Source organism: Verruconis gallopava (genome assembly GCF_000836295.1).
Source record: "Verruconis gallopava strain CBS 43764 unplaced genomic scaffold supercont1.1, whole genome shotgun sequence".
Classification (NCBI taxonomy): Eukaryota; Fungi; Ascomycota; class Dothideomycetes; order Venturiales; family Sympoventuriaceae; genus Verruconis; species Verruconis gallopava.
In genome coordinates, this window is record NW_015622137.1 from 358,699 (window position 1) to 384,290 (window position 25,592).

Here is a 25,592-nt window from a genome sequence, read left to right on the forward strand (position 1 = left end):
GACCCCGGTTCGTTTTCCGATGCCACTTGGCTCGCATGGAACTCGCCAACCACGAGCAGAATCTGAAGGGCAAAAGGAGAGAAGGAAGGCGAATCAACGCGGGGGAACAAAATTCAACGACTTAAGCCCAGGTCAATTCCCAGAAATGAGAAGAAACGACTTTCCCGAGCCGTCGTGGACCGGGTGAAGGCCTACTGTTAGCCGGGCGTTTCACAACAGTCATTGCGTGCAAGTTCGTACTTGTAGATTGCTACAGCCATCAAGACATCAACTCATGACGGAATAGAAGATGAAGAAACGCAAGGAATAATCCTAAAGAAATTTTGTTTCTTCGGCGGAACGGAGTTAGCATACTACAAGTAATACCGTTGTATGCTACAGATACAGCATGCAGCGCTCCGATCATGCCGACGGCAGCAGACAAAGGCCGTGCATGTTCTCCGATGTCCATTCCCCAACCCATTTCCAGGCACCAGAACCCCAGACCCTGACCCAGTGGGTAATGTACAAAGGCGGAGAATCTACTCCTCCTTGGCGCCACCGCGGCCGCTCCTCTCGGCCGCCTCAATGCTCTTCTTGTCCGTCTTGACGTCGCCTTGCGACATGAAGCTCGCCACCTTCCAAGGCCTCTTCAAATCACCGCTGGCCGGCTTGCCAAAGATGTGGATCTTGACCAAGTTGCTCTCGAGAGCGCTCTTGACGGGAATGATGCTCTGGATCAGCAGAGGGTTGGTGTACTTGAAGTACAGGTGCATAACGGCCATCATGCCGACACCCATGAGCTGGCCGCGCCAGGCCTGGTTGAGCTGCGACTTATCATATGCGTAGATTGTGGTGGTGACGGTCTTGGCTTCTTCAGTGGAGCCCATCGGTGGTGGCTCGACGTATTTGAGGACGGTCAAGTCTAGTGAGGAGAACCGGGTTAGTGTCGCGTGCTGTGGAGCAAAAGTGGTGCTGGCCATGAATTGGAATAGGCGTATAATGCGAAGGGCCTGAACCAACCCCGCAGGCACGTCGCAGCCACGAAAGGTGTCTTCTCTTACCCTTCTTTTTGTTCACCTGCATCTGCACGTAGAAGTAGATGGCAGCAATGATGACGTTGGACAGCAGGTAAAGTCCTCGGACGGCGTTGAGCACGTTTGGATCCTCAAACGGCACCTTTTTCGACGCCTGCATCATAAAGCTATCACATCAGTCAGCACACTGATCCGGAGGTGCACGGTACTATCTACGTGGCCACTCACAGTATGATGATGATATTGGTAACCTGTGGATTGAGCGCCATCTTGACGGTGTTTTTGACAGCAACACGCGACACCGAGGAATCTGAAGGTGCTGCAGGAATGTACAGAGAGAGGGCAGGCCACGACCGGGACAATTGTACTGCGCGGAGGATGAAAGATCGGAGGCTGGTATTTTTCGTTGATGGGGTTGCAAAAGGATATCTTAAACTCTTTCCGCATGCGGAAAGGTTGCTCGCTCCCGCTCCGCTTCGGCAGACCGCGAAGAAAAACGGGCACGAAAAAGCTCACCACCAACTGAGAACAGTGCACAGCGTTCATTCGGGCCTAAATGCAACGTCACCATTTCGCTGCCTGCACCCAGCACCTGCACAGCCCGTGAATTTTATTTCTTCCTTGCGTCTCCTTGAGATGTAGTGAAATTCGCACGACGCTGTTGTCACAAGCTCAAAACGATATATCCGTGGCGCTTGTAAAGGCCGCTCGGGCTTCGGCCAGAACACCCTCCCCCCCCTCCCCCCAAAACTCCTCCCGTAGTACAATGCGTAGCCCTGATTTGCTCCGTGTCTAGTCGCAGCAATGGCTCGCGTCTGTCGAGCGTTGGCCACCTGTTTCCTGTCGTTCTTATTCATTCGAATCCTTTTCTTTACAGCTTCAACGTGCAAATGTTTACATTTTCGCTGTCGTCTTTAGAGTGCATAATTGGACGAATCCATCACGCAATCTATTCTGTCCTGCAAGCTTAGAGCCACACACAGTACTGAAAAACGAATGTAGAACCGGTTTTCGCCACGGAGATCGATAAGGTTTGCCACAAAGTGGTCTCTGGGGTCGGCTTGTCTGATCTCAGATCACCGAGCCTTGCTCATCCGACACCCCTCTGTTTTTTATTTTCGCGCGCTTTGGTGGCTTGAACACTTTCTCGGAGGTGACACCATGTCCCATGCGGACAATGTGGACACTATCTACTGGGTATGACCATGGCGAAGCGTCTTCAGTGCGCAAGGTTGTCCGCACCTATGAAAGTCGTCGACCACAACCACGGCGTCAGAATGTGGAAATGCGGATCTCCGGCAATCCGTTCTGTCTGTCCTCGACTTTGAGCTGCTGTCTTTGACTTCTCCACTCCGCATAGCGGCGTCGGAGACTCGAGAAACCACTCGACTTTTCCGGCCTGAGCGCTGGTCTGCAGACGGGGCAATCCTGCTTGCACTTCTTCGACCCCGTTGAGGGACAGAAGAACGACTGGTTTGCAGTAGCATGGGTGAAGGGTGCCAGAGGAGATGGTGGGGACGCGTATCTGGGCGTTGAGAGCGACGATGATCTAGAATGACTGTGACTGTGAATCGAATATCCCGAGGACGTGCTAGGTCGTGGGGAAAAAGGCCTCCCAGCCTCGAGGCTGAAAGGCGACGGAGGCATCGCCAGACACGACGGAGCTACACAGCCTGGGTCGAGGCCGATATTCGAAGAACCAATCAAGGTAGGCTCCGAGATATAGATCTCTGAACGTGAGGCAGCAGTGTTTGAATAGATGCGAGGCATGGTGAGAAATGAGCAACTGAGGACACGGCGTGCTCTTTACAATGATTTCGAATTTGAGGATCGGGGAAGCTGATGCGATTTACGTGAAACGAAACAAACGGTCTTCATTTATCCTTAGTCGCCCGCAGCCTTGCCATAAAAAAGCAGCAACGTCGTGGAGGCTTTGCCCCAACCAGCACGAGCTAAGCGATGCAAAGCTGTAAAGCTGCACGCAGAAGCACAATCTGCAAAGAGGGGAAAACAAAAGGCGCTAAACGTGCTGTCCAGAGTGGAAAGATAGACAAACAGCATGTGAACTGTTCCTTCAGAAACATGGCAGTCAGTAGCAAGACTGTTTGTTGGATGTACAGTAACTGCGGACTGTGATTGGCGCATGCAACTCAGCCTTGGTGTTGGCTTGTTCAACCCCGGCGGTCCAACACACGCGCGTAATTTGGGCAACTGGGAGCAGCCATGTGGGCGAAGCATATCGGGCACGACCCAAAAAGGAACTAAAGATGGTGATCGAGAATATTTGCTAAAGTGCGAACCTCTGTGCGCAAAAAATAACAGTTAGCATCGAACTGCGGAGGCGCGGCTATCCAACCCGAGATACAATGCATTCGTTGCATTCAAATCTATAGAGGCAGGATGTCAGGAACTGGCCCGGCAGGCACTATCTTGCTCTTTGCGGCCCTCGAGTAGCCAGACTTGTACTGCGGAAAGGTAAGTTAGCGAATTGGCCAGATAAACAACGAGAAAAAAAAACCGACGTAGTCACACTCACATCAGGAAATCTCGTGGTGTCTTTGAACGCCCCATCGAACTTGCTGTCTGGGTCCCAGTACAAGATTCGAAACCACTTGTGCAGGTGAGGGTAGTCGTATCTGATCATCTTGAGGTTGCACCTGAAGATAGTGAAGTACGCAACGTCGAATCTGGCTATGGTCGTGTACAGCCGGACGTCGGCTTCGGTGAGGTGCTCGCCGAACAGGAACGGCCCGCCCTTCGACAGTCGTTCTTCCAGCCAGTCGAGCGTGTCGAAAAGCGGATACACGTTCGACTCGTACGCGTCTTGGCTGCCCGCAAAGCCGCACTTGTACACGCCGTTGTTGACGGTGTGGTAGACGCGGTCGTTCAACGCGTCGATCTCGGCCTTCCGCGCCTCCGGCAGCAGGGCGGCCGCGCCCTTTGAACTTTCGCGTCGAGCCTCTGGCAGGAGCTGGTCGAAGGCGCTGAAGAAGATCCGGATGATCTCACTGCTTTCGTTGTTCACGATGGTTTCCGTCTTGGTGTCCCACAGGACCGGCACAGTGATCCTTCCGTCGTAGCTCGGGTCGGCCTTGTCATACAGCTCTCGTAGATATTTGAAACCATACCGAGGATCTTTGTCTGGTCCTGACGGCGAGTTGAAGGCCCATCCTTTTCCTTCGACGAGCTCGCCGACTTCAACGAGCTCGATGATCTCCTCAAGGCCTTTCAGCTTTCTTACGATGATCGCACGATGCGCCCAGGGGCAGCCGAAGCTGACGTAGAGAACGTATCGCCCTTTCTCTGGCGGAAACTTGGCCCCGGCATCAGCGGAAACTACGTCGCGGAACGTCGAGTCGGGCCGGTTCCAGTGTCCGCCTTTGTCTGTGATGATGGCCGTGCGGTGTTCGGCAAGCTGATCCTATAAGCCACGGGTTTTCCCTTCATTTTTGAGCCTACCTTTTCTTCTTTGCCTCCAATGCTATTCGTCATGGTTTCTTAGATTGCTATATAGATAGGGTAGGGTTGTGGAAAATAAATCGTTGGTTGGCAATGCCCTCCGTGTACGTAGGTACGTATGATCCGTATTGCAGATGTATATTTCCAAGAGCGCTTTACACGGTGACGGTTTTGGCCGTGCATCAAAATTTACCAAGGAGTTGTTCATGTTCACAACTCTTATCCTGCTTCGGTGCGTCATCTTAGGCTTGCTTGGTAATACCATTCAGCACTTCGGAGTCCGAGCTCCGTGTTCGTAAGCATCTCTAGCGGGAGCGGTTGACCCTGCTCCGATGAGGTTTGCCCAAATAGTACATCTGCAAAAGCAAAAAATCAAGGTAATGGAGTCGTAGGATTGAGAAAATGTTTGATTTCTATGGTAATGCTCTCTTTCAAATCTGCTGTGGAGATGACTCGTCATGTCAAGAGTGGATGCCGCGCTTGCAGGAGGTATCTGCAAGCCAGTCCTCTCATGACAGGCATATAACAAGACAGGTTGACCGACTGATGGCAATTGCTCGACGACAGAGACTGGAGGGTTTTCGCGCCAGTCTGCCGATCCTTGCGAGCCGCCTGCAAGTATGCGAGTGTTCCTTCTTTTCCCTCGAACCTTTGTATTTGCCTCGAGCTCCCTTGCGGCTACGCTTTAGCGCAAGACTTTGAAGAGCCGCGGTGCTACACCGGCGCTCAAACGACATGTGAAAGCGAGCGGGCACGCTCATGACGACTTCAACTTCGCTTCGATATCCTGCATCAAGCTGACCAGCTCTGGCTCATGCTCAATCTCCAATCCTTCTGCGACCCATTCTTTCGCTTCCTCCGCACGTCCCATCTCCAGCAGGCACTTGCCTCGCCTCCACCATGCCTTTGAATTCTTCGGCCTCTTCAGCTCCACACTGCACAGGGCATCGACTGCACCCTCGGGCCAGTTGTTGGTGCCCATATGGGCCTGGGCGCGGTTCGAGTACAGCTGCGAAAGCTCTTCACGCACCAGGCCGCTGGGCTCCCACACCGGTCGGCCCGCTGCCATGTCTATAGCCAGCGAGTAATATCTGATCGCGTCGGCGTATTTGCCCTTCTTGAACTCGGCATTGCCGGTGTCTTTCATCTTCTGAATTTGCGCACTTCGCTTCTGGTCAACAGGAATGGGCGGGGGAGGAATGTGATTTGGGGCATTCGATTGCTGCAACTGCCGGTGCAGCTGGTTCAGTGCTTGCAGTTCCTCGTCCAGCTTGGCATCCGCGTACTCGGCGCTGACTGCTTTTGTCGCAGGATCCAGGCGAAGGGGAAGTTGCTGGAAGGTGTCGAGATCCATGGTGCGCAGTGCAAGGTGTCCGACACGAAAGAGGCTCTAGACAGATGTCATGCAGAAGGCGAGAAAGAGGGCGCACAACGACGGCGATGGGATGGAAGGGGAGTTGGATCGCGAGCGAGGCTGCGGGACGGGACAGAGTGTCTTCGTTGTTCTCTCTACGGTGCTACGCCTGGCCGGGCTCACACCTCACGGGCAACGGCCAACCGCAACGGCGGCTCACGTGCAAGGCAGCCAAAACGAGTGCCTGGAAGCTCAGGCTGCGCAGCGACGCTCCGGGCGTTCCTGCACGTCGCAGTCAAGCTTTTCATCGCCAAGACGGGTGCTCTTGGCAAGATCCAGCCTTTTTGTGGAGAGCCGCAAAGTCGGCGCACAGCAAACTGCTTTCGAGCCGAACCTCACCTCAACCGGCGGCCATGCTCCGATGGCCAACACCCGGCAAGAAGACCAATTGCAGACCTCCCCTTGGCCCGAACGATCAGAGCCCCTTTTTCCCTCGCGCTTGGGGCCGCCGTCAATTTGCCTTTTGCACTGCCCCCTCCCGCACCTACGCCACCGAGCCAACGGCCGACTGAATCCTGCACGTAAGTAACCGGGTCCATGTGTTGCTGGTCCGTCTTTCTGGAAAAGTCGTTCCTTGCGTCCAAAAACGGATCGCTGCTCTTCTTCCTATTCCCTAACAGTCTAGGTGGACACGCACCGTCAGTTGTGGGAGTAGCCTGTGCCAAAGCAAGGTCGTCGTCGTCGCCATCTGTCTCTCCCATGCTTTGGCTGAGCACCTTCGTCGACCGTGTCCGCCGTGCACTTGCACATCGTATACGGTCTCAGTCAGCAGCTGAGCCCCTGCACCCTCGTGTGAGGATGCGATGTCACAACACGACGCTCCAGGGCAGCACTGTTCTTCTTTGGGGGGCTCGACCGCCAGACCAGGCGTCAGTCGTTCCATGTGAATGCGCCTTTGTTCGTCGCTCTGGTGACTGCTGTGTAGATCCGACGTCCGGCTTCTGCCACCGCCGTTTTACGCGTCTATCTCGGTTTGCAACAGCAGTAGCGACGCTGCTTCTGGCTCGAAACGACCAAGCTCGTGCCGCTAACACAGCTGTTGCACGCTCGTTTGCTCCAAGTGCGGAGTTGCACACGCTAGAGGACGAGAAGATGAAAGCCCTTCCCCCCACCCCCCTTGCTCGATACCCGACCTGCCGCATGGAACTTGCCGCTCTCGATGCTCAAACACGCGTCTCGGAATTTTGAACAAATTAATTTACATATCCCGAAGCCGTGTCCACCATGTCGGGTCGCACCTGCCTATCCCTCTTTGATATGGGCTCCAATTCTTTCTGACAATATTGTCACCACCAGTATCCTTCCTCATCCTCCTCCTCTTTTTCTTTACGTTCCTCCACTTCGTCTGCGTCTTCTTCTACTTCCTCCTCCTCCTCCTCTTCTTCTTCTTCTTCATCTTCGACTTCTTCGACTTGTCCATTCATATGCTTTCGTCCCTCTTTTCTCCCTCTCACCATCTTGGCAGACATGCCTGCGCTCTTTTCACCTACTCTTTTGATTCGAGATGTCAGCGGCGTTGAGTCCGAGGGCTCAGAGAGGCCGCATTTCTTCCAACCAAAGTTTGCTCGCATCGAGAACCAGGCAATCTCAATCCTTGTTCCTTATTCTGGCCTTATTCTCTCATGTATAGTCTGTATTCTGGTGATTCTGCGTCTCTACGTCTTCGAAGGTTTCTTGTTTCCACGTCTGTACGGTCACCTGTACCGAAACTTCAGCGATGAGACCAAACGCACCTTTATGAACCACCATATTGGAGGGATGATCAAGATCATCCTCTTGATCGCAGGTGCCTACCCATGGACACACGTCCTCTTCGTTGGAAACGAAGACTTCGACACACCAATGGCACATCATTCCAAAGTCACAATGGGAGACCTGCTGCTCGTTCTCACTCAGCTCTTCGCTTCCATGTACGTCTTTGAGCTTCTGATCCGTGTCAAATTATCTCCCATCGCGATGGCACATCATATCGGCGCCATAGTCATTGCCGAAGTTGCCGTTGCGCTCAGCCTGGAGTATAAAAAACAAAAGGACGCTACAATTGAGTACATGCTCTGCCTTGTTTGGGGTAACGTCTGATTGCCCTGTCGAGTTGGACCGATGTGCTAACTTTCCAGGTGCATTTGATGTCCTTGCCGAATTTTGGCCCAACCTAGCTATAATACTCTATCGCGTCAAAAAGGACAACCATTACCTTCTGTCTCAGGTCTTTTTCATCACTGCAATCATCACAGTGCTGGGCACTACCGCGGAAACAGTCATGATTTTCGTCTTTCTGGGTTCTGTATGGCACAGACTATCACTCGACTTCAAAGTCGCCACACCGATTCTTCACGTTGTCTTCATGGCAGCCCAAGTCCATGGCAGCAGGATTTTGTTCTCCATGTACAAGCGTCAAAAGCAAGCGCTAAGAGAACAAGAAAAGAGGAAAGAGAGTGGTGCTGGCAAAAATTCCGACAAAGAGACGGCAAGCGAGCCCACAATGGCGGCACCGGAGACATGCTGAGCTTACCGGCACGGTAATGGGAAATATATGTCTTGTCACATGGAGGGCTTTCTCTTTTCAAAAGAAAACATATTTGAGCGTTATACGATAGATTCGCATCACTTGCAAGCGTCATATGGTATGTAACAGGAAAAAAAAATTCATCGTCTAGACCAACCCTGAGGTCATTGCAGATGAATATGGACCTCTCTTCGACACTCATGTTCGATCGGGCCGCTTTGAGATCCAATTGTTAATTGACAATACATTTTGAAGCATTGAGATATCATGAAACACGACTGAAATATGGCGGCACGCTTGCCGTTTCAAGTAACCATCAAACATATCGGAAACTTTTTTCCCCAAGTCATCGCGAAACACTTATAGGGACTGCAAAAAGAGCCCCCCCACAAAGCGTATCGCAACGTTGATTCCAGACTTAACCGTCAGAAAAGCCACTGCTTTGGTCGCCAGCAGATAATGCACTTCTTTCCAAACATAAATCCTGAAATAAAGCCATTTACAGCTTGGAAGATTCACCAGCCTCGATAATTTGTTAAGACTCGGCGATGAAGACCCTGGCCACCTTTCTCTGTATTGCGGGCCTGGTCCATGCGATCTCAATCGTTGACTTCGATACATGTTCCATACCGTATATCATTCCTCTGATTCTACAGAACGCCTGCGATAGGAGCGACGAGTATTTGAACCCCGTCAATGTAGAGAATGCTGAAGACATCTCCGTCATAGGCATCGCCCCGCCAAATAACATAACCGCCGCTGGGATTAGAACGACGCCAAACCGGTGGACTCACGAACCATTCTGCATCGAATCTGCAGAAGCCAATAATGGTTTCTGCGTGTATACTAACGACCGTTTCGCAAACGGTAGAGGGATATCTATTGTTACAACCCCAAAAGAAGTAGCAAGTCTGCTGGAAGCAGCCGCATTCAAAGAACCAAGCGACAGTGAAATATTCAAGCATCCCGAAGGCAACGCATACAAGCAGCAGCCTCAGGTGATACCTGGCAAAGGACGTGGCGTGCTCGCAAATGCTACGCTGAATCGAGGTGATTACCTTCAGGGCTACACACCTATCCTTCTCTTCCAGGACGATTTCATGCAGTTTGTCAAGTTGGATGACCGAGATCTGCTTATTAGACTAGCCATCCAAAGGCTATCACCAAAGACACAAGAGCTTTTCAACAGCCTCCACAACCACTTCCCAGGTGATCCGAGCGTATCTCGCATTAAGACGAACGCGTTTCAAGCTTACGCTGGAGCTGCTAAAGACCATTTCTGGGCCATCATTCCTGAAGCAGCGCGATATAATCATGACTGTCGACCGAACACAGCCTATTACTTCGACAAAGATTCCTTGACGCATCGTATCCACGCCATGACCAGAATCAACCCTGGCGAAGAAATTACGGTCACTTACACGCCTGGGGGGATGAAGCATGCTGAACGTCGAACCTTCATTGAACGTGAATGGGGTTTTAAATGCACGTGCTCGAAGTGTTCGGCACCGAAGAGTCTTGTTGAACTTGCAGATCTTCGACTCGACACAATAAAGCAGATTGAGAAGGAGCTCAATGACATCTCACCGCGGCGAACCGCTACCACGGCGACTGCCGAAACGCTCGTTTCGCTTTACGAGCAAGAACATCTCTACACGCAAATCGGCCAGGCGTACATGTATGCAGCATTAGAATACTCCTACATTGGCGACAAGGACGGACTACGAAAGTGGGTGCCGTTAGCACTTGAAGCTTTGGCACTCTGGAAGGGAGAAAGCCACCAATTCTACCGGTCTATGGTAGTATTGAGCGTTGCGCCCGAAGAGCACAGGTCCTGGAAGTATATTGTAAATGGCTTCACCTTGAACGACGGGTCGAAAATTGAGCCTTTGAAGCCAGTCTCTCAAAGAGTGCTGGCACCTGGTGGGCAAGAGATCGAGGCTTTGACAGCAGCGTAATTACAAGGCCGAACTCTGGACTTTCCGAGACTCGTTGTTGCGTAGTCAAAGTGCCATGCGTCTGATCGTCACTTTCCAGAATCAGACCTCTGATGGCATAAACTAGAAAAAGAAATTGACGAAGTCGTCCAATTCTCCGTCTTTATCGTGTCACTTGTTTCTTTCCGCTCGCCACGTTTGACACGCGCATTAAAACTCGGTTTTGGTGTTATAAGGCACGTCGTGTCTGATAATTGGGAACAACGCCACACTGATGGCGTGTAGGAACCCAAGTGAACCCGTCCGCACGCTCTCATCAATTGCTTATCGCGAGGTCGCGAGCATGGAAGCGTCGCAACTTAGCTTTACTTACGCTCTCATTGTAACGCCTTACATGGAGAACGCTAAGGGTACATCCTTGGCCAAACCTGTGACTGTTTTGAAAATCTGGGGTCAGATGTGAGAAAAATGGTAGCAGTGTTGCGAAGCACAGCGACGCCCGTGCCAGCGAAGCAGAGTCGCTCAGGGATGTACGTCAGTCTATTGGAGGACTCAAATGCAAGTCACAGTGGTGAGCTACCGAGAACTGAATCAATTGCGACTTTGGACTGAAAGGGCTCCGGTCGTTGGAACATCGGAGCATTTGTGACTGGCGTAGGGGAATAAGCGGGCGAGAACCTGCGGTGCCTGGTTGCGTTCAGGCAGTGGTGCCAGCGAAGCCTCTGTCGCAAGGTCTTTCGTTGGGGGCCGTCTTCTGCAACATGAACGGCCTTTAAGCTTTAAGATTCAGGACTGGAAAAATTGGCATCCACGCCAGCGAGGCTACGCTTCTGGACTGGACTAGCGAGGACGCCTATCGATTTGCACTTGGCCGAGGCTGCGGGAGCACCCAGCGTTTCAGTGCCCTTGCCTGCCAATGACCTCGAGCAAATGAAGACGATGTTTGACGCCTGCGCGCTTGCTCAGCCTTCAACATGGAGGGCTATGACTGGCGTAACGCAAAGAACTGGATTTCGCTGCAGGGAAGCAAAACTGTGGCACACGAAAAGGATCTCGTTCGTTAATTTCGCAGAGCAACGAGCAGTCCGTGATGGTTGCTTGAGCAGGGCACGAACCGGTGCCGGAGCAGAAGCGCAAGAAGGAAAAGGGAAACGAAAGCTTCGTAAGGGAGAATTTCGTCGTCCCGTCTCATTCGACATTTTTCTAGGCGAAACCCACTGCAACGTTGGCCGAAAGACCCGGTTCGCCCGTAGGCGCGACCTGCAAAACCTGAAGGGGAAAAGGACGCTGAAGCGCTTGGAATGCCTGTGCCTTGCATAAATAATGGCATAAAGCAGCCCTATGCCGAGGTATGATTTGCCTCGAACACAGTGGATCTGCCGCCACGGCTCTGGGCCTCTGGCCACGGAAAGGGGATGCTGTTGTGGCTCGCTCGCATCTGTCAAATCGAGCCATGCTGTGCCTTGCCCCGTAAACATGTTTTCTCGGTCTCAGCCGGTTTCAAGGGCTTCTACCAATCCCACCGAATGTCTCGACTTCACTCGTTGATGCCGAAGTGGGCGAGCAGAAAATCTCGCGTCCAATGCGGCGTACCAATGAGAGGGACAAACGACACTAGTCTCACCCTGTGGGGCTGAGAGATGGCGCCGTGCAGACCACTCACACCTCGTACGTGATGCTGTACGACGTGCGTTCTCAGTTGTCTGCCTGCTTCGGCACCTCATTGGCTCGTACCGCATGCACCTCGGCGAACCCATCTGGAGGACAAAAAGTTGACGCGGAGAGCAGGCAAACGGTGAACGCCTGAGAAGACCGGGAACAAAGGACAGAGAGACGGTTGGGGAGTACGTACGCTGGCTTGTGACAAAAAGACGGATACAGGAGCAAACTCTCCCGAAAAAAGGTGTACGATCCACGGGCTCCGCAGCCAGACACATGCCCTGAAAAAGCGATCGGATAGTACCTGGCAGATGCAGCTAGGCATGGGCTGGTTCCTAGCGGCAGATATCCGGTCCAGCATGATGACACCGATATCGTGGTTCAGCATGGGTACACGAGCATCGTCAACCAATACATGTATGTATCGGCTTGTAGCTCCAGAGAGTCGTTCAGCTGGTAGATTTCTCCGCTTCGTGGCGTGCTGCATGGCAGCCCTTCTTTTCCATGACAGCTAATCATCGCCTGCTACCGCACCAGCGCTCCTTTCCTTTCTTGCAGTTCGCTGGCGAGCGAAACAGCACGGGTTCGAATGCTCTATTTTGGACCGGGCATATCAAACACTCTTTCTGCTCTTCCATAGCCCTCGCTTTTGCTTATATTCTTCATCATGAGGCTGTAACTCGGGATTTCCTCGAGATCAGTGTCTCCCAACAATGACTCTCTTCAGAAGGAAGCCGGCTCAGAGGCCCATGATCTCCTGGCCCGTGGATAGACCCTCAGTAAATACGCAGAGTGCATTTTCGCCATATCCGACTCTCTACTCGCCAATCGCTTCGTCGCCATCCGCGGACTTTTCATTCGCTCAACGATGGCCTTTGAAGGACGACGCGATCGATACTCCGGTTACGAGTACTGCACCACTTCAGATCAATGAGGATGTCAGCATTATCTTGGGAGTCTATCCTCCGCCGCCACCGCCACCACCGCCAAAGGACGATATCTTGGAGAGCCGAGTCGACCCAAACCACTTCGAGGAGCACCCTCTCGTAGAGTTGCCCGCAATCGCTAGAGAAGAGGAACATGCCGTGCCTAATCCTCAGCAGCATTCAGAGGACGTCGCAACAGAGAGTTGTCCGTCTCCTTCGTCAACATATCACGATCTGGTCGCCACTACATCAACCTACACACCACCTCTGCCTACTTACCAGGAAGAAGCCGACATCTACCGATACCTGTCCCGCTCACCGCCGCTGTATAAGGATGACGAGGATGTCTATGAGGACGTCTACGACAATATCTCACCTCTTCGTTCAACCCGAAGCTTTGCAAATGAAGCCATCAGACCACGGAGATACAGCAGCGAGGACACCGAGCCCGTTTTACCTCTTCGTGTGAGCCAGCGAAATCCCGAGGCCGACCTCCTCAAGCAGATTTCACCGCTTCACTCGCACCCAGCCTGGAACGAGGAGCTGTTGGAAGAGGGCCCATTTATGGAAGCGGGCGAAGATGATGAATACGACGACCTGTCTCCTTTGCCTCACGCTCTCTACTCTTCGTACAATTCTTCGCCACTGTCGTGGCGCTCGAACAGGACTTCCGATCTCACCATGTCCACCATCGCAACAAGCTATTCGCACCAACGTCCTTCGGACGATTTCCACTCGACTCTTAGCTTGCGAACACGATCAAACAAGTCATGCACAGACTACCAGTGTGACTTTGACTACGAGGATTACTTTGAGAAGATTCAGCATGAAATCGACATTTCCGACGCCAGACCTGACGACGGCGTGCTCGCGCAGGCTGGGAAGATCCCCATATTCGACTCTGATGGGAAAGGCCGCCCCTTCTCGTCCATCTATTCCGGCGATACTGCGATCGGAGAGCAGCAGATGGTCATCTTCGTGCGGCACTTTTTCTGTGGCGTAAGTCAAAAACCTGCTTCGATCTTCTACGCTGTCCGGCTAACGTCCTGCGCAGGCATGCCAAGCATACCTTAGGGCACTTTCAAAGGCCATTCCGTTCGCCACGTACTTCTCGCTGCCCAAGCCCACATCAATCACCATAATTGGTCTTGGCTCGCCGGAGTTGATCAACTCTTATCGGAAACGCACAAACTGCCCGTTCCCGATCTACTCGGATCCGACCAAGCGACTGTACAAGGCGCTCGGGATGAAATGGGTACTGCGCCCGGGCAAGAATCCACAGTACATGAAAGGCATATCGAGCAAAGCATGGGTCATGAGTCAGGTCGAGGAAATGAATAGCATCGACGAACGGCTCAAGTACCGAGGCGGGCATATGCTTTGGGTCGGAGGGGAATTTCTCTTCAGACAGTCTGAAGTGGTCTGGTGCCATCGAATGAAAACGTACCGAGGACACTCCGAAGTCGATGTCATCAAAAAGGTCTTGGAAATCGATGAGCGTACATGATCAGGAGAAGAAAAAAGTTCTTCTTCTTGGAAACTCTTGACATACAACTGCTATTTGGGACGGATATATGATACCCCGGCACGGTTTTGTTTTGCACCACCTTTCTGCGCGTGCTCTTCACACTACTCAAGTTCAGCAAAAATAAGAACCGGGCAGAACAAGATCCGCTCGCGACGCTGGCGGATCGAAACGGCTCAAAATTTCTTTCCTGCTCAATCGCCTGCCGCGACTTTCTCGTTAGTGCAGATGCACGCATTCTTATTTGTCTTTTATTTATTTTTTTTTATTTATTTTCAAAAGAAGGAGCATTATTACGACAGGATTTTTCCACAGATTAGTTTGGAGATGCTACGGCAGATCGTTGGCTCACGAAGCATACGAAGTTGGAACGATGGCGAGCCTCCACGCAACATACCATGTACATCTAGCGAATTTCATTGTCTCCACGAGAAAAAAGAGTAACAGACGGATTATGGCATTCTGGGAGAGAGGGTAATCGGCGCCTCCTCAATTGTATAGGGCACCGCCGACTGTTTCATACGATCAGCGAAAATCCTTTTTATTTCAGACTGTAAGCAAGACGAATCGCAAAAGACGCAATTCACCACATAAGCCATCTCACGTCATGACAGAATCATAATTTTTTTGCTCTCTCTCTCTCTCTCTCTCTCTTCTCCCTGTCTCTTTCGCTCTTGAAACATACGGCACAACGAGGACACAGTCACACAACCCCGGCTAGCACGTCGAATGTCACGCGTATCAGGCTGGGAAGCAGTCTTTCTTTTGACCTTTTTGCAATCCCGCGGCAGTTATTTCCCAACGAGGGTTACCCAGCTAAAGCGGCCAGCTTGGGGCTAATTAAACGGCCTCGCCGGTCTTGTGGCCAACCGTTCGGTGTTCCAGCACACGCGCTGAAACGGGGGTGCTGATCGCGGGAGCAAACAGGAAAAAAAAATATAGGAAAAAAAAGAATAAAAAGATGCACGAAATGACTGGCGTATGCGGGTGGGCCACGTTGTACAACGCTAGGCTCCGCTTTCTTTCCTAAGCGACGCAGCCTCGTCACACGGCCATTGCGACATTTCGAATGGGTAGGAAATGGTGAAGTGATTTCGCGATTTGCGCAGATGCTATGGAGGATGATCGAGGCACGCTGGCCCACTTGTGTCCACTCGCCCCTCGTGCGAGATCACGTCGTTTCTTTTTTCATGATCTATCAACAGCGGACTGTGTCCCACTCGTTCCGATAGCTTGTCTAATAGTTTGTCGTTTGACGGTCGTCTGCACGGCGTTCAGCCACAGTACAGCCATGGTTGGCGAACGAGATACTCACAGTTGGCGCCCATGGCTTTCCTCAGCTTCAAGGTGACCGCGTCTGGCTCTAGATCCTTCTTCGAATCCGTCTGAATTTCCACAGCATACGCTCTGATGACCTGTTTGACCTGACCGGATTGGAAGCTCATCTTCGCCTTCCTCATGACCTTAGTTTGAGGCCCTATAGTCAAAATCGTCAGCTCGCACGCCGAAGACGCTCATTCGATACAAGGTTTAAGCGAAGACGTTATTCACAGCAAATTTTCCCCGTTCGGCTTGATCATTGAATCCATTTACTTCTCTCTCCGGTAATATGGCATGTCTTTGGTGCCCGGATGTAAAGCCTCGGTGTTCTCCCGAACGTGAGACGGGGAGAATTTTGAACGTTTTGTATGTCTTGTGATCAACATGTTTTACGTCAGGCAAAAAATCGACTCACCAGCCCAGACAACGAAGACAAACTTAGTCCTCTCACTATATTCATCGTTGCCTAGTTTAACTCTGATGTATGCATACGCTGCTTCGTCGTCACCCAGGGTCTCGCACATCTCGCGAATATCGCCAGTTCCAGTCTTATCGAGCTTTAGGTTATCTTTGATTGGACTCTCGTACTTGAGCACCATCCAATTTGTCTCTGACTTGTCGCTACGAACATCCTCGTAGGCTTGTGCGATCTCAGGATCGCTGAGAATATCTGCTGGAGGCGGCATGATTGCGTCCTTGCCACTTGTTGGAAGCAGAAAGCGGAAATGGCAAAGGAGGGGTAGCGCTGATGGCAGCTGAGAGACGTAGCAATGGCGAAGCCTAGAATCTTTTCCGCAAAAGGGGGAAATGATGGGTGAACGGAAGATCTGACCAAGGGAAGTTGGATATTGAGGCGAAATGCTATGAATAGTGACTCTGGCGTTCCAGAGATATCATTTGACAAGTTGGCATTAAGTTGACAATCGTGAAGTGCGACAGGAGCGAGCCAATCAGCGTGTATGTTTCCACCCTCCTTTATGGGCAGAGCAGAGCCGCGATCATGCAAGTCATTTTACTGAAGACTCGATCATTTGGATGCTGCTAATAAAAAAGTCAACGGAAAGACTTGAAAACATCTTTTGTATAGTGGAACGGTATACTGAGATGGTAACGCGACTGGAGTTTGCTCTAACTTTGCAACACTTCGAGCGAAAATCGCCTTGGCAACAAATCTCAATCAGATGAACTGGTCCTTCTCGAAAGTTTCGATCTGGAAAATAATTTTTCTTCCACGAGCCTGCTGATTGAATGTAAAGGGCTTGTGCTCCATGTGCAGATCTTTTTACCCCGTCCCTTTGACTGCCTCTCGCTGGGACACCCGCTCTAGGATACTCGGCAGCAACCGATTTTTGCTACCCGAACACGGGTGCGTCGGGACTACCGCAAGCGTACGCTTCGCATGTTTGCTACACATGCATGAATGCCATTTGATTCCCCAGATCTCCTAGCGGTAGGACATCCTTGTCTATATCCAAAGTCTGGGCAGTGCCTTCCATGTACCCTCCTGCATGGAAACCTTTAAAACATGTCGATGATCCCACGCCATCAGATGCATGTGAAATTTCGGTTTCTACGATGGTGCATCGAATATATGACGGGATTTGACTTTGGGCCCTCATTCGAAGTGTCCTGGCATCTTGAAGCCCTCGGCGCTTGCGAGTGACTTGTGACCAGGACGCCGACGCAGTGTCGGCTGCGGTTGATCTCTTGCGCGTCGCTCTCTTTCCTCCTTTCTTTCTGCCTCTCTAATTTTCCTACCCTCGGCTGCCATCCTCGCCTCCAAGCTATCCTCATAGCCAGTATCTTGCATAGCGTCGTATCCTCCATTTGCTCGTTCCGCAAGCTCGTCTACCATATCTTCTTCTATCGCTTCATCATCTTCGTCCCCACCACGTGTGTTTTTCTTGCGAGGCCATAAGTTTGGAAGAACGATTTGCTGTACCCGAGGTTCGACGCATCGTTCATCAAACCATTGGTGTATTCTCGCCTCAACGATCTGAGCAATCTTCGGTACGTCCTGCAATCGTGATCTTGATCCAACAAGGGAACGAACTGAGATGTCCAAGCGGTAATCTGGCTGGAACGAGAATGCTAGAGTAGTTGGAGATCTTGAATTTCCGGAACCACCTTCTTTAGAGGAGTCATCCTTCGGCGCAGGAGGATCGGCAGATGGGATAAAGCTTAGTGATAGCGTAGCTGAGAATCTTTCCACGCTGACAGCCAGAGCAACTGGCAGCACTGCAACCAGTGCCTTGGGATAATTGAGCACAAGTTTCGTCTCGACGCCCAAAGTGATGCAATCACTCAAGTCAACGTCCAGCCGCGCCTGGAGTCTCGAACCGGCTTCTCCAGCTACCGAATCCTTCTCCTCGACAGGAATGATCCTGCAATTGCTAAAAATGGGATACTCTTCACCCAAAGAGATCTCTGTGACGCGTATATCACCAACAAAACTGGGCTTGTGTTCTCCATTTAGAACCGCATTCAAGCTCTTGAGAATAGCACCATCTTGCGAGGCGTCTTCTCGCAGTTGAGCTAATGCTTGTGCCACTAGCACATTGAACCAATCCAAACTCTCTGGCTGATGACCAGAGACATTGTAGAAAGTTTTCGACAGTATAGATTCTGTTGTGATCTTCGGCGTCGGCCGTAGTACTGAAGTAAACTTTGTTCGCGACCGGCTGGGCGGTCGTCGTAACGCGAAGCTTGAGGCACGTCTTCGGACAAGGTGAGAAGGAGGAGGCGGCTCGCCGAAGATAAAGAACTTTATGAAGGCGAAGAGCAAGACAGCCAGCGAGAACTGGCCAAGGAAGAAGGCCAGAAGAGCGTTCATAGTTTTACTTCAACTGTCCAGCTGATCGAAAAAGGGAGAGAGAGTGACGTGCGCTATCCAAAATCATATCGCCTTCAAGGTTCCCTCATGATATTTTGAGTGACAGCGAGCATATCCAGGCAAGAATGCTGATGTCTGATCTTGCATTGGCGGAAGACTGAAAGGGATGGAGTGACGTAGAAAAAGATCATGTACAGTGCCAAGATGAGGCTCAATTTAAAGGCGCGAGCTTTCCCCGCAAAACCGCCATGCTCGTGCATCCCACCCTATCTTCTATAGGATTTCCAAATAGCATGGCATGGCCGAAAATGCCCCTCTTTCTCCAGGAGCTGCTACAAAGGTAGCAAATCTTATCTTGCCAGCGCAATGCGACCCTCCCAGCGAGGCGAACCCGCCGAAGCCAGCAGTCTGGGTTGTACGCGTCTCTTGTTTTGTTCTTTTCTCGAGCACCTTGAGTCGAGATCAGAAAATGCTAATGGAATGGCTTAGATATTTGGAGCAACAGGTCATTTGGGCCGGTCCTTAGTGCGCGTAGCCACCAGTCATGGCGATAAAGTAACCGCCGTAGGTTGGACGAAGGAGACAAGCATGGCAGAGATGAGGAGCTGGATGAATCAGAATTCGCTTCCCATGCTTTGCGACGTCCGCGCGCGCGAAACTGTTGACGCCGTAATGGCAAAGAGCGTGCAGCATTGGGGAAGGGTCGACATAATTGCAAAGTGTGTTTGACACCGCGTCCAACATGCCGACATACGGACTGACCCTTAGGACAACAGCTGTACAGGGTACGGCGTGATCGGGGCGTGTGAAGATCAGTCAGATCACGAGCTGCGCTCACAGTTTGAGACCAACGTTTACGGAACCATCAACATGCTTGCTGCTTCGTTGCCATACTTCCGCGCACAGTCGCACGGCCGCTACCTCATCTTCAGCTCTACATCCGGCGCCCTCGGAACTCCGGGCTTGGGGCCTTTCTGTGCCACCAAATACGCTGTCGAAGGACTCATAGAATCGATGCTGTACGAGGTGGACGCTTACAACATCAAGGCCACGCTTGTGGAGCCGGGACACATGCGACTCGACGACCCAGATGCTAAGGCACGCGGCGGACTGAAGAAGTACTCTGCATTCAAGGTCAAGCCCGCAAGTGACCCATATAAGGGCGCTCATGCACCTGCAGGACATGCGCGACGGATGGTTCAGTGGCTGAATGACCGGCAACCTGTAAGCACTGTTAAAAGTGCCGAGCTTTGCTGGCAGCTTGCGCATTGCAAATACCCGCCTCTCCGGCTCCTTTTGGGCACATATGCAGTAGAGAGTATCAGAGATAGGATGAGGAGTGTCATTGAGGAAATTGAGGACTGGAAGCACTTAAGTTTTCCTTTTATTATCCAGGAGGATGGTAGGACTACAAAAGATGATCGGAACGACGGCGAAAGTGAGGATAAGATGGATCATAGTTAGATTGGCGATTTAATAATCTAGCTGTTTTCTGGCGCTATCCTAATTCACACCTGCTATAAAGCAGACTAACCGGCGTCATGCATACTCCTCGAAATCCCAGCTCCAACAGCTGAATTCGAAGAATACCAGTTTTTCGAGAGAAGCGCACTACTTCAGCTGGAATAAGTTCACGCCTTAAATATGCGACATAAACTCTTTTTCAGGTAGGAGGTTGTTGTGCCGTCTGAGTGCTAGAAGGCTGCTCATAAGGAGGTTTTTGCAAAGTTGCATGATCCGTTGAATGAGCTCGCGGTTCAGACGGAGGTACTGATGGTGGCACAGGTTGGAACGGCAGTTGGGTTTGCTTCAACGGCGCAGCACTCTGCTTTGGCGAGAAACTGTGAACAGGAGTGACGACAGGTGCTCGTGGTGGCGAAAATGCGTAACCACCAGTACTATTTGTCGTGGAGCTTGGGGTTGGGTATCCATTACTGTGCGCTGACCCGGCTGCCTGTTGCGTCTGGTGAGGTGCTGGGCCAGCTTGCGGATCCGATGGTTGTTGCTCAGGTGCATTGGCATCCGGACCGATCTCTTTTTCTGTGTTCGATGCTTGGAAAGCGGACAATGGACGGTTTTTCCCGTAGCGGAGAGTGACAATCAAGCTCTTTGGCTCCATGTCCTCGTCCGAAGAGTCGCCCTCGCTAATCTCATCTTCATCTTCAAAGTCGTCCATAACTTCGTCCGGTTCATCTGGTTCGTCTTCATCACCACCGTCCCACTCTTCTTCAGACGACGTCTCGACGTCTTCATCGATCCTTCGGCGAGAAACGCCGGCTCGACCAGAGCGGGAAGCACGAACAGGCTCATCAGAAAGGTCTGTAGCTGGAGAGGGACGCGTGTCTGTGATTTGGCCACTCAGAAGCGTCTCTCCGTAAATACCACCAACACGTGAGCGTACCTGGCGGCCACTCAGGGTTGTAGTTGGACGTGCATTTTCAGAAGGTGTTATGGCACCAGAGTTCCGCGTTGATCGCCTAGTCCCCAGCGCTTCTGAGAGTTCGTCGTCTTCCTCTTCGTATGTATATCGCATTCGTTTGCCTCTTGTACGTCCTTCATACATTGAAAAGCCAGGCTCTGGGCGAGCGAACGCAGCTTTGCGGGCGAGACGATATTCGCGACGTCGACGTTTCTATCAAGAGTTAATATGATAGACTCCAAATAAATCCTAGAAAACGAACCTCTTCTGTAGCCTCAAAGCGCGGAATGGCCATGTTGATGCGCTGAGCAAGTCTGCGCGAGGATTGTGCTGTCTCTTTCTCCAACTTTTCCCCAAGCTTTCTCAGCTCATCTATTGAACCTGCCACGCTCCACCACGTCCCATTCTTTAGCGCAGGATTGTTCTCACGGTACAGGCGGAAGGGCGTGTCGTCTCTTCCCTCAATAAGCCAGTATCTGCGCTTCAGGCCATCCTTGCCCCACGGCTGCACTGATAATGTCACATTCAGGTCATCTTGTTGTCTAGATTGTTTGTAACCTTCTTTTATGATTGCATTGATGGCGTCGGATTCGTGCAAGGACCACAGGATAAGGGCTCGAAGTAGGCCAAGCTCATGAACCGTTCAGTACATTGGTAAACTACTGACTTGGAAAGACTTACACGCTCTGACGGGCTCATACTATTGAAAGTCCGCCCACCATGCAGTGGATTGACTTGGTTCCATGCTCGAGGCCATTGCGCCTTATTGGCCTGGATGGCCTCCTCCAAGGCTCGACCGTAGTGTCCACTTCTGGTTGGCCGAAGGCTCGTCAGTTATATTCTCACTTTCTTCGCAACGTAAGGGTTGAAGAAGGTCTGCGGATCTTCATTCTTCTCCATTGGGGTGCCAACTCACTCAACTGGTTTCTTGCGGTTCAGCACCAGCCCAAGCAAAGCACACAGCAGATGTTCAATCTGTGGCGAAGGCATTGAACCCACTACCCCATTTTCTATATCCTGCGGTCCAAAGTGCATGAGCTTCTGGGGGAAGGCGTCGCTGAATCGTGCTCGGAACATCACTATGAACTGTGGTGGACGAAAAGTAGAGGTTAGCATACGGGTTTACAATCCGCACATTGGCTAGTTACACGCGCGTTTCAACACGTGTATCACGCGTCTGATACGTACTGCGATGTCAGGATTGTCTGCAAGCACTTCTTCATGTGGTGGTGAAGTCTCTCTCTCAGCTTTAGACTTATCATCCTCCTCGACCTCAGAGGAGGACTCCTCGCTCTCGGCCGCCGGTTGAGCGTCGTTCAACATGAAGGATGGTATAGGCTCGTCATCTGGAACTGAAGACAATGATGAAAGCGGCGAGGAGCCGGCTGAAATTGGTGACGACATTCTGGCAGCGCGTAATCAAGTGCCTGCTTGAAAGGGTAGATCGTGTGCGAGGGAAGGTGCGACAGGTGGCGCGCACAGGGAGAAAGGTCAGCAAACGTCGGAGTAGATATGCAGGAGTTTATTTTGCTATCGCATGCTGGCAAAGAATATCGATGTGGAGGTTGCGCGAAATGGTGCGCGAAAAGTGGTGTTCAGCGTGTGGAGTTGGTCTGTGGTTGAACGTATGGAAATTCTGGGCGTCCATAACAGCGCATCAGACAAGGCAAGACATTCGATCGGCGATTTGTCTCACCACTTGAAGCACGTAGCGTTAACTTTCTCCAAAATCTTCGATTTTCTTGATCTACAACGTTTGGCTGCCTACAAGGCCACAGCTCATAGTACTATGACGGGCACACAAAGTATGTAATTGCAATCTCAACATCCCCCACAGCTGAAGCGATCTCGAACGTGAAGTGTTCTCCGAGCTCGGAATCGTTTCATCATTTGCTTTATATCCGCCGCAAGCTCTTACCAACCGCAAGACCGTCTGCATATACCGTTGTGCTTCAATAGATTGCTACACAAACATTCCGAAGCAGCGTCGTAATGTGTGTATGCTGTGCGATTAGACAGCTTGAAGCTCGCCACTAAATGTCCTCCGGATGAGAAGATTGCGCAAAATACGTGCGGGTTTTTGAAAGCGAGCTTTATTGTGCATCAGCGCTCACCTTAACTCGAATCGCGAGGAGCAACGGACGCAGTAGCGGTAGAGACTAGCCATCTCAGCCTGATGTTGGTCAAATATTGTAACATATCCGCCTTGATCGTCTGAGCCACATTCGGGGATCACACGAAACCTATTCAGCGACATCGCCCTCATTCTGTACGGTATCCAATAACATTTCAATCTCTCTTCTTTTCTTCATGACGAAAATTCATAACTCATTTGAACGAATTTCCATGCTCTTTTCTGTTGCCGACCCTGGATTAGAGGTCTGTCTCCTTTAGGGTCCTCAATACACTTCCCGTCTCATGCCACGTTCAAACCACAACTCAAATAACGACAGATCATGTCGATAGCCTTGGAAACTGCCGACTATGTCTGTGAAGTGGTCATTCTCGCTGCTATTTACAACGTAGAGCTACAAACAGCATTATACCTATGAGAGCGTTGCAGCAAGCCACTTTGTATCAAAAGCACCGACCCGTGCTGTCGCATCGATGACTACTCGATCGATTTCACGACATTAAGTGCTCAGGCGTTGCGAATCGCAAATCAAATTGCAATGCGCGAGGGTGGAAAGGTGAGGTTGACGAGGGCAGATGCCTTTATGCCTTGATGCCTGCCAAGCCCACTTGCGAGCACACACCCAAAAATGAAGTTTCAACTTTTGATTTGACGAATTGTAGCATCGACGACACTCACCACATCTCGGCGGCGACAAAAATCCTGTCAAGATGGTATGTATACTTCTTCAAGGCTTGATGCTATTAGCACTGTTCTTGTGCGATTGCATGGCTGCCTGCTCAGTTCCCATACCACACGGTCACTAACACTATCGACAGGGAAGAGTTATCAGGTATATTCGCGCACCAAGCAGCAAAATGGAGAGCAGGACTAATGAGACCTAAAGGAATCAGAGAAAGGGTCGCGGCTCGATCTTCACCGCACACACCCGGTATGAGTAAATGTTAAGATGTCAACGAAGCACCACAATTGACCATTTGTTTTCAGCTTGAACAAGGCACCAGCGCAGTTCCGATCCCTCGACTACGTACGTTAGATTCCAAGGCTTGAATGAGGAGGCATTGGCTCACAATTGGACAGGCCGAGCGACATGGCTACATTCGAGGTGTCGTGAAGCAAATTGTCCACGATCCTGGTCGAGGCGCACCACTGGCAAAGGTCCAGTTCCGTGACCCATACCGATACAAGCTTCGCAACGAGACCTTCATTGCGTATGTAACTGTCATTGCTTACAAATAATTAAGGAGAAAGGTTCTGACGAGGACAAAGCAATGAGGGCATGTATACCGGCCAGTTTATCTACGCCGGAAAGAATGCTGCGTTGACTGTCGGTAACATCCTCCCACTCAGTGCCGTTCCTGAGGGTACCGTAGTCAGCAACGTTGAGGAGAAGATGGGTGACCGTGGTGCTGTATGTTCTCCATCACGACGCACACAAGGATTCTTTGCTAACAACAGATTAGCTGGGACGTACCAGCGGTAACTATGTCACAGTCATCGGCCACAACCCGGATGAGGGCAAGTCTCTCCGCACTGCACTCTTTTCCGAACTTACTGACTAGATATTTCAGGCAAGACTCGTATCAAGCTCCCATCTGGTGCTAAGAAGGTCGTGAAGAGCTCCGTACGTGGTATGGTTGGTATCGTTGCTGGTGGTGGACGAACGGACAAACCTCTGCTCAAGGCTTCGCGTGCCAAGCATAAGTTCGCTGTCAAGCGCAACTCATGGCCAAAGACCCGTGGTGTGGCTATGAACCCAGTCGACCATCCCCACGGTGGTGGTAATCACCAGCATATCGGCAAGGCTTCTACAATCTCACGTTACGCGGCACAAGGTCAAAAGGCGGGTCTCATCGCTGCCAGGAGAACTGGTCTACTGCGTGGTACCCAGAAGACGAAGGAATAGACATTTGTCGTATAGCGGTAGGACTGAGGGGAGTCGAGCGGCTTCACACTTTCAATTGCATTGGCTGGCATATGACGTGGACAGGGACAACGAGATCGCTGTTCACTGGAATGGTCATCTTGGGGCGTATTATGAATTGGAGCTATTGTGCTTTAAAAATACAAATGATATACTGAGCGTCCGGCCAAAAGCAGTCATAATGCATTTTTTCTGACCACTCAAGACGACAGAGTGCTTGTTTCTCCCTTTGCGTGACGCGTAACGCCGCATGTGGGGCTCCCAGTCTGACCTGTGAAGAGGACGGGCGGCAAGAATCTTCAGGAGGCGAGCCGTGGCCAGGCAGGAATGGCGTGCGCATTCCTCGATGTTGGGCCAGAGGCGACTCTGCAGGCGAGCTTGCACCTGACGGCATCAAGAGGCAGGCTGAGGTAGACCGGAGTCGTTCAAGAGACACAGTGGCAGATGCAGGTAGTCGTTTTCAAACCGTCGGGCCAAGCGCCTGGGACGGTAGGTCGCCGTCTGGACCGCCTGCCCAGGG

The 25,592-nt window shown here is 51.5% G+C and overlaps 12 protein-coding genes across 12 annotated transcripts; 5 read left to right on the plus strand and 7 right to left on the minus strand.

Annotated features, from left to right (window-relative positions):
* Positions 1 to 225: 225 nt before the first annotated feature.
* On the minus strand, positions 226 to 1,428 carry PV09_00141 (uncharacterized protein). Its single transcript, XM_016352826.1, has 3 exons — positions 1,245 to 1,428; positions 1,044 to 1,183; positions 226 to 904 (listed from the first exon to the last, which is right to left on the minus strand). The coding sequence occupies exons 1-3, from the start codon at positions 1,283 to 1,285 to the stop codon at positions 522 to 524; spliced, it is 564 nt and encodes a 187-aa protein (XP_016219083.1). The 5' UTR covers positions 1,286 to 1,428; the 3' UTR covers positions 226 to 521.
* An 860-nt stretch (positions 1,429 to 2,288) lies between these two features.
* PV09_00142 (uncharacterized protein) lies at positions 2,289 to 2,786 on the minus strand (the record flags this gene model as incomplete). Its single annotated transcript, XM_016352827.1, has 1 exon — positions 2,289 to 2,786. The coding sequence occupies one exon, from the start codon at positions 2,784 to 2,786 to the stop codon at positions 2,289 to 2,291; it is 498 nt and encodes a 165-aa protein (XP_016219084.1).
* A 617-nt stretch (positions 2,787 to 3,403) lies between these two features.
* PV09_00143 (uncharacterized protein) lies at positions 3,404 to 4,508 on the minus strand (the record flags this gene model as incomplete). The annotated part of the gene is made up of 3 exons (XM_016352828.1): positions 3,404 to 3,481; positions 3,553 to 4,431; positions 4,476 to 4,508. The coding sequence occupies 3 exons, from the start codon at positions 4,506 to 4,508 to the stop codon at positions 3,404 to 3,406; spliced, it is 990 nt and encodes a 329-aa protein (XP_016219085.1).
* Positions 4,509 to 4,864: 356 nt separating this feature from the next.
* PV09_00144 (uncharacterized protein) lies at positions 4,865 to 5,989 on the minus strand. The gene has a single exon (XM_016352829.1). The coding sequence runs from the start codon at positions 5,827 to 5,829 to the stop codon at positions 5,233 to 5,235; it is 597 nt and encodes a 198-aa protein (XP_016219086.1). The 5' UTR covers positions 5,830 to 5,989; the 3' UTR covers positions 4,865 to 5,232.
* Positions 5,990 to 6,424: 435 nt separating this feature from the next.
* Positions 6,425 to 8,799, plus strand: PV09_00145 (uncharacterized protein). The gene is made up of 2 exons (XM_016352830.1): positions 6,425 to 7,957; positions 8,007 to 8,799. The coding sequence occupies exons 1-2, from the start codon at positions 7,357 to 7,359 to the stop codon at positions 8,393 to 8,395; spliced, it is 990 nt and encodes a 329-aa protein (XP_016219087.1). The 5' UTR covers positions 6,425 to 7,356; the 3' UTR covers positions 8,396 to 8,799.
* A 144-nt stretch (positions 8,800 to 8,943) lies between these two features.
* PV09_00146 (uncharacterized protein) lies at positions 8,944 to 10,353 on the plus strand (the record flags this gene model as incomplete). Its single annotated transcript, XM_016352831.1, has 1 exon — positions 8,944 to 10,353. One exon carries the CDS (start codon positions 8,944 to 8,946, stop codon positions 10,351 to 10,353), a length of 1,410 nt encoding a protein of 469 aa, XP_016219088.1.
* A 2,181-nt stretch (positions 10,354 to 12,534) lies between these two features.
* On the plus strand, positions 12,535 to 14,968 carry PV09_00147 (uncharacterized protein). The gene is made up of 2 exons (XM_016352832.1): positions 12,535 to 13,916; positions 13,972 to 14,968. Exons 1-2 carry the CDS (start codon positions 12,705 to 12,707, stop codon positions 14,422 to 14,424), a joined length of 1,665 nt encoding a protein of 554 aa, XP_016219089.1. The 5' UTR covers positions 12,535 to 12,704; the 3' UTR covers positions 14,425 to 14,968.
* A 711-nt stretch (positions 14,969 to 15,679) lies between these two features.
* On the minus strand, positions 15,680 to 16,448 carry PV09_00148 (uncharacterized protein; the record flags this gene model as incomplete). The annotated part of the gene is made up of 3 exons (XM_016352833.1): positions 15,680 to 15,705; positions 15,758 to 15,919; positions 16,178 to 16,448. The coding sequence occupies 3 exons, from the start codon at positions 16,446 to 16,448 to the stop codon at positions 15,680 to 15,682; spliced, it is 459 nt and encodes a 152-aa protein (XP_016219090.1).
* Positions 16,449 to 17,377: 929 nt separating this feature from the next.
* PV09_00149 (uncharacterized protein) lies at positions 17,378 to 18,595 on the minus strand (the record flags this gene model as incomplete). Its single annotated transcript, XM_016352834.1, has 1 exon — positions 17,378 to 18,595. The coding sequence occupies one exon, from the start codon at positions 18,593 to 18,595 to the stop codon at positions 17,378 to 17,380; it is 1,218 nt and encodes a 405-aa protein (XP_016219091.1).
* A 259-nt stretch (positions 18,596 to 18,854) lies between these two features.
* PV09_00150 (uncharacterized protein) lies at positions 18,855 to 20,661 on the plus strand. The gene is made up of 3 exons (XM_016352835.1): positions 18,855 to 19,010; positions 19,085 to 19,314; positions 19,372 to 20,661. Exons 1-3 carry the CDS (start codon positions 18,894 to 18,896, stop codon positions 20,057 to 20,059), a joined length of 1,035 nt encoding a protein of 344 aa, XP_016219092.1. The 5' UTR covers positions 18,855 to 18,893; the 3' UTR covers positions 20,060 to 20,661.
* On the minus strand, positions 20,041 to 22,633 carry PV09_00151 (uncharacterized protein). The gene is made up of 5 exons (XM_016352836.1): positions 22,203 to 22,633; positions 21,931 to 22,100; positions 21,696 to 21,825; positions 21,277 to 21,645; positions 20,041 to 21,227 (listed from the first exon to the last, which is right to left on the minus strand). The coding sequence occupies exons 1-5, from the start codon at positions 22,416 to 22,418 to the stop codon at positions 20,259 to 20,261; spliced, it is 1,854 nt and encodes a 617-aa protein (XP_016219093.1). The 5' UTR covers positions 22,419 to 22,633; the 3' UTR covers positions 20,041 to 20,258.
* Positions 22,634 to 23,800: 1,167 nt separating this feature from the next.
* On the plus strand, positions 23,801 to 25,278 carry PV09_00152 (60S ribosomal protein L2-B). The gene is made up of 8 exons (XM_016352837.1): positions 23,801 to 23,861; positions 23,967 to 23,980; positions 24,035 to 24,079; positions 24,136 to 24,175; positions 24,229 to 24,359; positions 24,418 to 24,559; positions 24,612 to 24,666; positions 24,720 to 25,278. The coding sequence occupies exons 1-8, from the start codon at positions 23,859 to 23,861 to the stop codon at positions 25,052 to 25,054; spliced, it is 765 nt and encodes a 254-aa protein (XP_016219094.1). The 5' UTR covers positions 23,801 to 23,858; the 3' UTR covers positions 25,055 to 25,278.
* Positions 25,279 to 25,592: the final 314 nt, after the last annotated feature.